The sequence below is a fragment of the Gastrolobium bilobum genome, unplaced genomic scaffold, assembly GCF_033153095.1.
Source record: "Gastrolobium bilobum isolate Gb01-03AN ecotype WA unplaced genomic scaffold, APGP_CSIRO_Gbil_v1 utg100365, whole genome shotgun sequence".
Taxonomy (NCBI): Eukaryota; Viridiplantae; Streptophyta; class Magnoliopsida; order Fabales; family Fabaceae; genus Gastrolobium; species Gastrolobium bilobum.
The window spans coordinates 41,417-53,381 of record NW_026898517.1 but is presented as its reverse complement, the minus strand read 5'-3'; the positions used below and the strand labels follow the sequence as shown (position 1 = coordinate 53,381).

At 37.4% G+C, this 11,965-nt stretch overlaps 1 protein-coding gene across 1 annotated transcript; it reads right to left on the bottom strand.

The window, feature by feature from the left end:
• Positions 1 to 620: 620 nt before the first annotated feature.
• Positions 621 to 2,772, bottom strand: LOC133317011 (uncharacterized). The gene is made up of 3 exons (XM_061518804.1): positions 1,537 to 2,772; positions 697 to 1,431; positions 621 to 650 (listed from the first exon to the last, which is right to left on the bottom strand). Exons 1-3 carry the CDS (start codon positions 2,770 to 2,772, stop codon positions 621 to 623), a joined length of 2,001 nt encoding a protein of 666 aa, XP_061374788.1.
• Between the last annotated feature and the right edge of the window lie 9,193 nt (positions 2,773 to 11,965).

Below are 11,965 nucleotides of genomic sequence, written 5' to 3'. Positions count from 1 at the left end.
CTGGTCTTCAGGAGCTACTAGAATTTGATTGGACCCTGAATAACCATCTAAAAAGCAGTAGTAAGCATGGCCTGCCAGTCTTTCCAGCATCTGATCAACAAAAAGGTTTGATGTTTTCTGCCATAAGAATTTTGTGTGTGCAAATAGAGGGACTAATACCCTTTAAATCAGAAATAGACCACCCTATGGCAGTCTTATGAGCTTTTAGAACTTCAACAAGCTCCTCTTCTTGACCAGGAGATAGTGCCGTATTGACAATTACAGGGTAAGTCTATTCATTCCCCAAGAATACATATTTCAAAGTATCAGGCAGAGTTTTCAACTCAACCTTGGGTGGCTTATCTTCTATATCATCAGCTTTTTCTTTAAGCTCTTCCACAACAACTTCTTTGCCTTCAAAGGGAACATGATCACGGGCTCTCAACTCATAACCAATCTCTTGTGGACGCATATTCTTATGAGCTCTTGAAACACTTCAACTTGAAAACAATCATCATTCTCAGCTGGTCTTTTCATTGCCTCAAAAACATTGTAATTGAGTTCCTCATCATGCATCCGTAATTTAATCATTCCCTGCTCAACATCAATTAGAGCACGGGCTGTAGCCAAAAAGGGCCTACCTAAAAGCAGAGGCTTATCACTTCCTTCCCCTGTATCCAACACCACAAAATCAACAGGAAAGATAAACTTGTCAACTTTGACAAGAACATCTTCAATGATCCCGTTAGGTTTCCTCACAGATCTATCAGCAAGTTGAAGAGAAACTTCTGTGGGTTTCAATTCTTCAATTCCCAGTGCCTTATAAATAGAAAGAGGCATCAAGTTGATACTAGCCCCAAGATCACAAATAGCTCTGCCAATGGCAATATCATCAATAGTAATGGGAATATTAAAACTACCTGGATCACGAAGCTTAGCTGGAATCTTCTGCTGAATGAATGCACTACTTTTTGCAGTAAGTTCAACGGTTTGGCATTCTTGCAGTTTATTCTTCTTCAACAGATCCTTCATGAATTTTGCATATCCAGGCATATTTGCTAAGGCTTCTGCAAAAGGAATATTGATGTGCAACTTCTTGAAGATGTCTAAGAACCTGTCATAATGCTTGTTAGTAACCTCTTTCTTGAACCTTTCTGGGTAAGGTGCTTGAGCCATTATATATTCATGGGTCAATGGGCAGTTCTTATCAAAGAAAGATGGTTTTTCCTTTTCAATGACGGCTTCTTTCTCCTTTTCTTTCACAATTACTTCAGCCTCTGGTTCAACTGCTCCTTTCTGCTTCTCCGCTTGTTCCTTGTCTTCCACACGATCAAGAATTGGATTTGAAAGCGGTGCTACAACTTTGCCACTTCTAGTGGTAATAGCCATGCAATCTTCCTTTGGATTGATAACTGTATTACTAGGAAAAGTACCCGGAATTCTTTCTGAAACCTACTTTGCAAGTTGGCCTATCTGATTCTCCAGGTTCTTTATGGAAGCACTTGTATTTTTGTTGTTGGCTCTTTGTTCCTCCATGAAAGCATTTGAATGTTGAGCCATCTGTGCCACTAGCTTTTCCAATTCAGAGGGTTCCTTTGCTTGAATTTGTGGAGGCTGCTGGTAGTTATTAGATTTGTAATCCATGCCAGCTCCTTGAGTTCTTCGCTGAAAATTTCCACCACCACCTCCAGCACCATAGTTATTGTTCCTTGGAAAGTTTGACGGCTGAGGCCGCTGGTCATACCATATTCCATTCACCTGTACTTGTTGAGGTGAATCATCTGATAACGAATTAGAGCATTCGTTGGATTTGTGAGCTTCCTGAGGAGTTGATTGAACATGAGACACTTGGAATTTTTGAAATTGCTGCTCCAAACTGTCAAACTTACTATTAATCTTTTTGGATAACAGTTCAGCGAGCAAAGTGTCATTGTTTTCTTGTTTTATCACTCCTCTTTTTACTGAGGCTGGAACACTCTCATTTTCATCTCTTGCCAACTTCTTTATCAGATTGAGAGCTTGCTCTGAGGTACTCTGCCGAATAGAACCTCCCGCTGCACCATTAGTCACCAACCTTGTTTCAGGAGAAATGCCATTAAAGAAAATTGCTACCTTTCTGTCATTGTCTCCTTTCCATTGTGGAAACTTCCGGATAAGTTCTTGGAATCTATTCCAAGTTGCACACAATGATTCTCCTTCAAATTGACGGAAATTCGTGATTGCATTCACCAGCTGATTATATTTCTCCATAGAAAAGAAATGGGCAAAGAATTTGTTTGACAAATCTTCCCATGTTGAGATACTAATTGCTGGCTGCCTTTCTATCCATTTGAGAGCACTTCCCTTAACAGCAAAAGGAAATAGTCGGAGCCTGATAGCATCAGCTGGCACACCATTGTGCTTTGTAGTGTCACAGATCATCAGAAATCGATCTATGAACTCATGAGGGTCTTCCTCGTCAGCAGCAGAATATTGAGCTCTTGCCACCAAAGAAATCAATGATGGTTTCAACTCAAAATTGTTTGCCTCCACCGTCGACCTGACTATGCTTGAGTTTGGCCTATTGAACACTGGTGTTAGAATACTTTCCAACAATCTTGGGGGTGGATTAATTGCATTGTGGCCTATGTCACCATCAGCGTTGTTGTTTCCTTCCATCTCTTGTTTTGGTTGTGCAGGTACGTTTTTCAAATCTTCCCAAATTATCTGCCTAGCTGCCTTCCTCAGTCTCCTCTCAGTCCTTGAAATTTCAGGATCAAGCAAAAAGTCTTTAGATGGAAGTCTACCTCGCATAAAACTCAGAAAAATTTGTTAATAGCACCTGTAAAATGCAAACAAGAATAATAAAAATAAAAATAAAAATAAAATTCAATCTCAAAGATCAAAGGTTATTTGTAATATTGAAATTTTCAATCCCCGGCAACGGCGCCAAAAACTTGATGTTATCCGGCAAGTATACCGTTTCGCATAAGTAGTAAAGTAGTAAGAAAGATCGTCTCCTCAGGGATTGAAAACCAAGTACTAAAATAATCAGTCACTTTAAGTTGAAAAACTTAATCTCTTGTTGGGAAAATTAAATTGAATCTTAGTAACCATAAAAGTAAAGGCTTATTTTTGAGTTTTTGTATTTTTAAGAATGAAAAGAAGAATAATAATGGAGTTGGTTTTGAAAATATGAGAAAGAATTGCAGTTAGGGAACACTCTCCCTATTATCCCCACTTATTACTTTGGATTGATACAAAATACTTATTTATATAATTTCTCAGATAATTATGATCTCAATATATTAATAGTTAAATCCCAATCCCTTGGTAACTTAACCCTTTAACCTCACTTAGAATCCTAATCCCTTAGTAACCCCTCATGAAAATTAAGCAATGAACACAATAATTCGAACATCTGCAATTAAATATACATCTATCCCTAGTATGCATACCAATAGTTATCTTATCTCCTTTCAAGATCAGAAACCCCAATATCCCTATTTAAGGTTCTAACCCTCAAACTATTTTCAACTATCAAATTGATCAGGTTTAATAAAGAAAATAACAAATACGCACAAGGTAAGATAAAGAAATTTATATAAACGAGTAAAATAATTTAAATCAATCCGTCATAACAAGGGTTCACATAGGGTTTGTGACCCTAACTACAATAAAAGAACTTAGCCAGACATAATCATATCTGACATAAACAAATATTCAAAAGAAAGCATAAAAACTATAATTACTGGAAAGAATGGAGAAGAATTCTTGATCTTCAGTCCTCTACTGCTTGCTCCGAGTCGTGAATTCGTTTCTTTGTTGTGCTCCCAAGCTTCTTATTTATAACCACCGGCATTGAGCCCATCCAAGAGTTTGTATTTGATTTAAACTTTGTTTCCTTTTTTCATGTAACAACCTTGGAGATTTGATTGATAAATTAGAATTTCAAATCTTTATTGTATCTTGATTCAATCTTATCACAAATCATCTAATCTTATCTCTAATTTGGATAGAGATCTCATTGCTGAATCAAAAACTTAATTTTTAAATCTTTTTCTTTTCCAAAATTGCCCCGTTGCAAAACACGGGATCTGAGAATTCGCAAACTGACTCTCTCAGCGTCAAATTCACGCTTCAAGCGTGAACGCTTCTGTCTGAAAAATTCCTTCCATGCTTCCAGCGTGGATTTTGATTTTGAAAAATCCTCGTTTTGCTCCAGTTTGTTTGCTTTTTCCTACAAAATTAGCATAAAATCAGTATTCAATCCTTGATTAAGATTTTGACAAATTAACAGTGATTCTTGCTCTTTTTCTCAAGATTTCATCAACATTCTTTCTCTTTTTGGCTCAGATTTCCTTATATGCTAGGCGCATATCAACTAGGCATTTCTGGTTTGCAGCCTATGTTTTGAGTGTGAGAGAGTTGCTGACCTTGTGGTTGTGAGTGGGAAGGCTAGTTTCATTCACTTTGGTGCTTCAAGGTGCCATTTTGGTAGAGAAAGGACCAAGCTTTGATCACCACTTCGTGGCCTTGTGTAGTCTGATCCTTAGGGCTGATTTGTGAGCTCCAAGAGAACATTTGTTCTGCTGTTTTTGGAGCTTGAGGTAAACCATGATCACCTCCTTTGAATATTCACGATTTTAGATTGATTAAGCCATTAAAAGAAAAAAAAATTGATTATATGAGTTAAAAGTTGATGAACTATGCCTAAAATGTATAAATGAACATCTGTTTAGGGAGTCATTGGACTCCAATTCGTGAGAGGGCCATTAAAATGGGAATTATGCTGAGAATGAATTTTTGCATTCTGTCTAATAAGTATTCGAATACTTTTCGTGGATTATTTGAATACTCAGCAGCAGGTACTCGAATACTCATGAAGGAGTATTGGGATACTTTTATGGGAAGAAAAGTATTCAATTACCATTGAAAATGTATTCAGATACTGTGTAGCATTCGGATACCGTGGGAAAAGTATTTGGATGCTGTGTGGTATTCGAATACTTTAGTGAAAGTATTCGGATAGTATTCGAATACTCATCGAGGAGTATTCGAATACCTCCTGTAGATTAAGCCTAAAATCACTTAAAACAAGTTGGAAAGCCTTAAATACTTAGTGAAACCTTGGGCTATGAATATTAATGATTATTATTGACATACACAGACTGTGATTGTGTTGTTTGGTGACCTTGGGCTAGTGTGGACTCTTGATTGGACGGTTAGCTTGAGAAGTAAGCTTTCGTGTCCTCGATTTCACCCATTATTGGTTCCACCGTACCTCATGGAGGGATGGTTTATATGCATGATGTGTTTTATGAAATTATGTGATGAATATTTCAAATGCTACTGAGCTGTAAAGTGAAAGTGCCTTATGATATGCATGTGATGTACCACCTAGACGGTAAGCCTGAGTATGTGGAGAAATACAAGATGGTGACTCTGTGGGTGAGGTACAAGCGGTGTTCCTTGTACTGTAGGTTGTAGACGTATGTAATCCCTACAAGTTTATTCTCTGGCCAGTAGGATTATGACACACACGACATGGATATATGCGCATTGCACAGATTTTGGAAATAATAATATTATTATGCTATTTTTGAACTTATATTGCACATGTAAGTGAGTTTGTGGTGGAGAGATCCTTGAGGACCCCTTGTCTTACTAAGATTTCGTTTTAGAGATCTCACCCCGTGTTGGGGCACATTTTCAGGTTCAGGTACTCCGGGGGTTGATATCTCTAGCGGCAGGAGGCTGGAGTTGAGTTGACTATGCATGTTGTTGTGCTGACATGTTGGATTTTATTATGCTTTTATATCAGTATATGGTTATTTATGTTGAGACATTGATTGGGCTATGTTGCCTTATTTGGTGAGCATGGAGGTTGTCTATGCCATATTGACTATGTTAGGTTTATTTAGTTTTGAGTTGTATAATATATCAGGATATTGTCTGGTCTACGTGTTGTACTTCCGTGATTAGATACACATTTATATCATGAGGTTATTCAGTTAGTTCTTTATTGCAATTTACATACAGACAGTGTATTGAAAAGGAATTAAGTAATCAACTTGGTTAATAATGATGACGTCATAATTGAAAAGAAAAACTTAGCTTCTGTATTATTTTAGCTGCGCTACTGCCATATGTATGTTTAATACGCCGGGTGCACACGGGGTGTTACATTAGTTCTGACATTATATAGCAAAATTTGATATTCTTAACTTAGATATTTTTATAGGAATATTCATATTTTTATTGCTATTTTTTGAGTTATTTTTCTGGTATCCATTTATATTGTAAAATACCTGGTATTTACACTTTCCTTCTGACAAGTAGCTTAATATTAATTATTTTGCTCTTTTCCTATTTATCCAAAGTTAATTACGGAATTATTTCCTAAACTCATAATTAAATTATTTAAATTGCTAATTTAGCGGTGAAGGTTCTTACAATATCAGAGCACTAGGTTGCCTTCAACCAGTGGCTGAACAGAATTATAGAGGTCATCGATGGCGGAGTCGTGAAGGCAAGGGACATGGATTCGTTCCTAAAGAAGATAGAAAATCGCGTCAGATAGACCCTGACAGAGAAAATGAAGAGCTCAGAAGGCGAATCTAGGATTTGAAACGACAACTTATGGAGGCGCGGAGTATGAAAATCTAATTTTTGGAGCGACTATTTGTGCAGGCGCAGAGCAGAAAAATTCAAGATTTGGAGCGACAATTTTTGAGGGCCCATACTGATAAAATCCAAATTTTGAAGCGACAACTTGTTGCGTAGAGCATGAAAATTAAACATTTAGAGCGACGACTAGCGTGGACAAAGTTGGCCATTCAATCTGAAAAAGGAATGGAATTACAGGACACATTTGATGACGAAGAGAGGATGTCGATACTTTAGGGATTCTAAACCAAGGACAAAGTTGGGAGGTATGACCTGAAATTTAGTCCATTTTTCAAGATATTGAGATGCAACTCAACATTCCTAACTTTGAAGTCTATAATTATAATCCAGTTTCTGATGATTATCCAATTTACGATGATTATCCAATTTACAATAATTATCCGATTTATGATGATTATCCAGTCTACGATAATTATCCAATTTACAATAATCGATGAAGAATTGCCATTTTTGTTTATACCTAAAGAGATTGAGATATGTGAAGGTAAAGAAGATTTGAGGACGAATATTTTTCTAGCAAGAGAGAATGAAGCACTTACAGTTGACTCATTGCACATGTCTTAATCATTAATTGAGCAAGCTCCCACTCAACCAGAGTTGTGTCCCAATAAGTATTGTCCAATTGTTGAAAGAAGCAATAATTTAAAATATAACAAATTATGATCAAATCAAAGTCCCAATAAAGCAACATGTATGAATGCGATTTGTTTGGTAAGAAAAGAAAAGCAACACATTTGGCGTGATTTGATATATAAGATTTAGGAAGTGTTTTGAATGATTTAATTATAATTATTTAATTATTTTTAAAAATTAATTACTGTTATATTTATCTTAGGAAGTTTTTTCTTTTTTAAGATTTAAGATTTTTAAATTTTTGATCACTTTGTAATTAGTCGATAAAAGGGTGCTTATCACCCTTATTCTAGGAGTTGAATATTTTATTATTTTGATAATTATAATTGAAAACCAGGGAATTGCTCTTTTATAAAATCCTAACTTTTTATTTAGTCAATTTTTCTATGTGCTTTCGGCATCAGATTGAATCCCATAACTTTTATGGTTACGATATATGACCAAAAAAAAAAGTGTCAGACATAAGTCACACAAACCCTAAATATGAGTTGTTGCCACCAAGGTTGTCAATATCGCGATCTAAATCGCAAGATCATACGATTTCACGATTTTTTCTTCATGACCGATTTGAATCGCATGCAAAATCGTCTTTGAATAGGATCGTCATGAATTGCCGTGCAGAATCAAAAAAATGGTAGGATCACAATCCTATCGTGCTGGACAACCCAGTAAAAATGAGCAACTCTTTCATTAAGAACCACTCATTTTAAACTGACAAACCTTATCCAACTTCAAACATATTCTTTGTGCCATGAGATAGAAAGAGAGAGAGAGAGAGAATTTGGTAAAGAAGTTTTCAAAGGTTGAAAGCATTCAAAAGTAGAGCTTTAATTCTAGAGTGAGAAAAAGAAATTAGAGAGAATTTAAGAGGAGATTGAAATTTCAGAAAACAGAGAGAGAGAGAGAGAGAGAAACTTTTGCAGATGTAAAGAGAGAAGGGGAAGAGCAAGTTAAGAATTAAATTTAAATATTTGAGTTACGTAGTTTGTTTGTTTGTTTTTTTTTAAACTGATCCTAATTACTTCTTTTGAGGCGAATCAGAACCGTCGGTATCCTCACGGGTTCGACTCTTTGAGCCGCCTATGAGACTAATCCAGAGTTCGGGTGCGAGTCCAAGGATTACGGTACTTATGCCCCTCCCCATATGGTGTTGGTGGGATTCGAACCGAGGTCCTCTCCCATCACTCAGTCCCCATGCTACCAACCGAGCCACCACATTTGGGTAGTTTGTTTTTCTTTGTAGGTTTCATTCCCTGATGCTTTTTGTTGTCTCTTTATTTCCCATTTCACTCTCCACTATTCTTTCTTCTTTACTTCTTTCTATTTTTCATTTTTTTTAAGTCATTCTTTTATATTTTGAGAGAATTTTCAATTTTCAATTATCATTTTTATCTTTTTTCTCTTTTGTAAGTTAATCTTAAATCATATATATTTATATGCATAAATATGATTTTTAATATCTTATATGTACAATTACGATTTTACGATCCGTATCGATTTTATGATTTACGATATTTTTACTCCCTTTCGATCTTAGGTAAGATCTCGATTTTAATAACATTGGTTGCCACCTTAAATTTAGTATAAAAAAAAACTGACAACAAGCATCAAGGGAAAACAGAAGCGCGCAAGTGTGCGCCGTAGAGTGGAAGCCTTTCACATTGACAAAAAAAACTAGGCCACACCAAGGTATGGCAATCAAAGTTCAATGTGAAAATATTTTTTGAAAGCCTGACTTGCGTTATTAAGTCTTAAATAGCTGGCTTGGGATAAATGATAGAGGAAGCTTCGTGGAAGCCACATTCGTAAAATCACAATTTTTCTACTAAGAAATAAGTATTAAATACCTAGCTTAGGATAAAGAAAATTGATTTTTCTTAAAGAAATAAAAAAGAAAAAGAAAAGAGAATTGTGTTCTACGTTTTTAGGGTTTTTATAAAACCATATTAATTTACAGTATACTTTGAGTATTAAAATTTGTTAAAGGATTTGGTAGACAATGATTTGGTACTTTAAGTAAACAGAGATAAGATACATAAACAAAAAGTTAGATACATATGAAATTAAGAGAAAAACAGAAGAGAGATAAAAACAAAAGAGAAAAAAAAATTAATGAGAGAGAAAAAAAAGAATAGAGAGAGAAAATAGAGATGCAAGAACCATTGAAACCTGTGACAGAACTGCCTAATTAGTACGTAGTCCAAAAGAGGAAGACAAAATTCATGTACTTAAAAGTATTTGTGACAGAACTGTCTTTGAGATTGAGAAATTATTCGTTTACAGAATTGTGACCAAAAGTTAATGCCATTTTCGGTGGCTTTTGGTTGCACATGAAAAAATGTTTTGCCACTATTCTTACAAATTAATAGTGGCTTTCGACAATCTTCAAATTTGTGGAAAGTTGTTGCAACACAGAAAAAACACATTTATGCGTGAATTCATCTTAGTCCTTTGGTTTATAAATAGAAGTCTTTTCTCTCTGTTTTAAAGCATCCCAAAATTCCAACATAGGAGAAAAGCAACTAGTGTCTCTTGAATATTATTTTGACTGAAGGGTATTCATGTTCTGTCCTTGGGACAGAGATGTCCAGCCCAATAGGCTGGTATGTTTATCTTGGATCTAGTGCCCTCTCCAAGGTATCTATGAGGGAGATACCCTTGAGTAGTCAAGCAGATCACTGTGCACAGAATACTATAATAGCATTAGCCAATGAGGGTGTGAGTGTGCGCACAGTGACAGCATAATAGTAAGAGAGAGAGAGCGTAACGTACCTTTAGGGTTTACCTTGTATTTATAGAGGTTACCCGTGGGTATCGTGGATGGGCCTTTGATGCCTCTGGTAGTGGCCCAGGCCTGCTTGCTATGCTGTCGTATTAGGATTAGTATCCTTGATGGATATCTATCCTTGATTATTACTGATTGAAATCTTGGATTGCCCCTTGTTGGGCCTATCATTTAATGGGCCCCTTATATGGGTCCATAACAGTTTCCCCTCAGCCAGGCTACCTGGGTATCCGGGTTGCCGGGGTGAGCTTATGTGCGTGTTCCTTCAGGTCCGTGTTCCTGAACGTGTTTGCATTCTTGCCAGCTTTCAAACTTTTGCAGTGTTTCTCAGTTTTTCGAGTTTTTCCTATGTGAGGTATCTCTTGCCACTTATGTCGACGGGCTGAGCATCAACCCTGCGAGGTATCTCTCGTACCTCTCTTTCTGTTGGGATCTGACTGACAAGTTGTCCCTCAATGTCAGTATTTATGCTTATTCCGAGTTCGTGGCTTATGCCAAGGATGTTTTTTCCTTGTTCCATATATTGGTAGGTTGAGCATCAACCATGTTTCTACTCCGGGTTAGGGACGTGCTTAAGTTGTTGGAATCCAACTAGCGGGTTGCCCTCAAGCATCATACCTTTACTCGGAGTATGACTTTATGCCTTTGGTTACTCGGTAGACGGGTTTTGCATGAACCTGACAAGATAGTTTGTGTAGTGCCGGGTAACAGATGCGCTTTAGTAGTCATGGTTCGACTATCGAGTTGCCCCCAAGCGCTAGGTGTTTAACTCGGTTAATGTTTGCATATGTGTATATCATGTCTTATCTGTTGGTTTATGAATTGTACTCATTTCATTCTGCCACGTGGTATGACCCGCATGCTTTAGCGTGCCACGAACGTTCTATGCTGTTTTCGCGTTTCGTGCGCATTTATTGCAGCATCGTTTCAGTTGTCTAATAATTGCTTTGGAAGTGAATTGGAAATAATGACCCTTCCCCTTGGCTTTCTGCGTGCTGTGATTTCTGCCCACGATGATTGTGGTTAGCTCCCACGACTATTGCAGTTGTCACTTACTTGTGCAAAGACCTTAGTGACCCTGACCTTTGCCATTCGCAAATCTCAGGATCACTAGCCATGCCTATATAAGTCTCCATTTCACATTACGTGCTTTTGTTTTCCTTCTGAGCATTGTGCCTTTGCATCTGTTAGAGTGTCGGCGTTGAACGCATTTCTCCATCATCTGCCATTTCACTTCATTTGTCAGGTATTTCGCTTATCTTCTACCTTTTATTGCCTCTGTTTTGAGGTGCTTGCACTTGGCATTTGTTCGGTAGCATGCTTCTTCCATTTTGAGTTGTTTCTACTGCATATGTTGGTTGTACCTGCTAGGATTTTTGCGTTCCTTCCTGTCTTTCTGGCTTATGCGTTTTTCAGTCTTGGCATTTTTCAATTTTTAACTAAATGAGGGGGGAACCCTCCTTCTTCAGCTTTGTGTTGCAAGGGGGAGAAGGAGGAGGATTCTGATTTTTTCAAAAAGATTCCTCCTGGTGCCCGTTTCTGGCTTTGAGGGATTCCCAGGACCGAGGAAGAAGAACGAGAAGCCATGCTTCGATGTTGCTGTGTTGGTAGATCTCGGAGAAGGGCCGGGATATCCAATAGGAAGTTAGGGCATCCCCAAGGTAGAGGTCCATCTAACCGGGCTAGGGGTCATGTCATCAGAAACAGACGTGTATCGCGTCCTTTTCCTCAACCCAGGGGTGAACCCGTTAATTCAGTTTCCAACATCCGAGCTCCCTCTCATTCTTCCCTCGTCGCAAAGAATATCCCATGTTATTCTTGTGTCTACTTGAGTGCTAAGCTCGTCGAGCAAGGATATGACTCGTTGGCCGAGTCCACATTGGCTAGTTGCCGACATGG

Coding starts and splice junctions, on each gene's coding strand:
- LOC133317011 (XM_061518804.1), bottom strand. CDS start 2,772: ATGCGAGGTAGACTTCCATCTAAAGACTTTTTGCTTGATCCTGAAATT. Junction 1,432..1,536: donor AAAAGCTAGTGGCACAGATG/GCTCAACATTCA, acceptor CTTGCAAAGTAG/GTTTCAGAAAGAATTCCGGG. Junction 651..696: donor TTGAAGATGTTCTTGTCAAA/GTTGACAAGTTT, acceptor TGTTGGATACAG/GGGAAGGAAGTGATAAGCCT.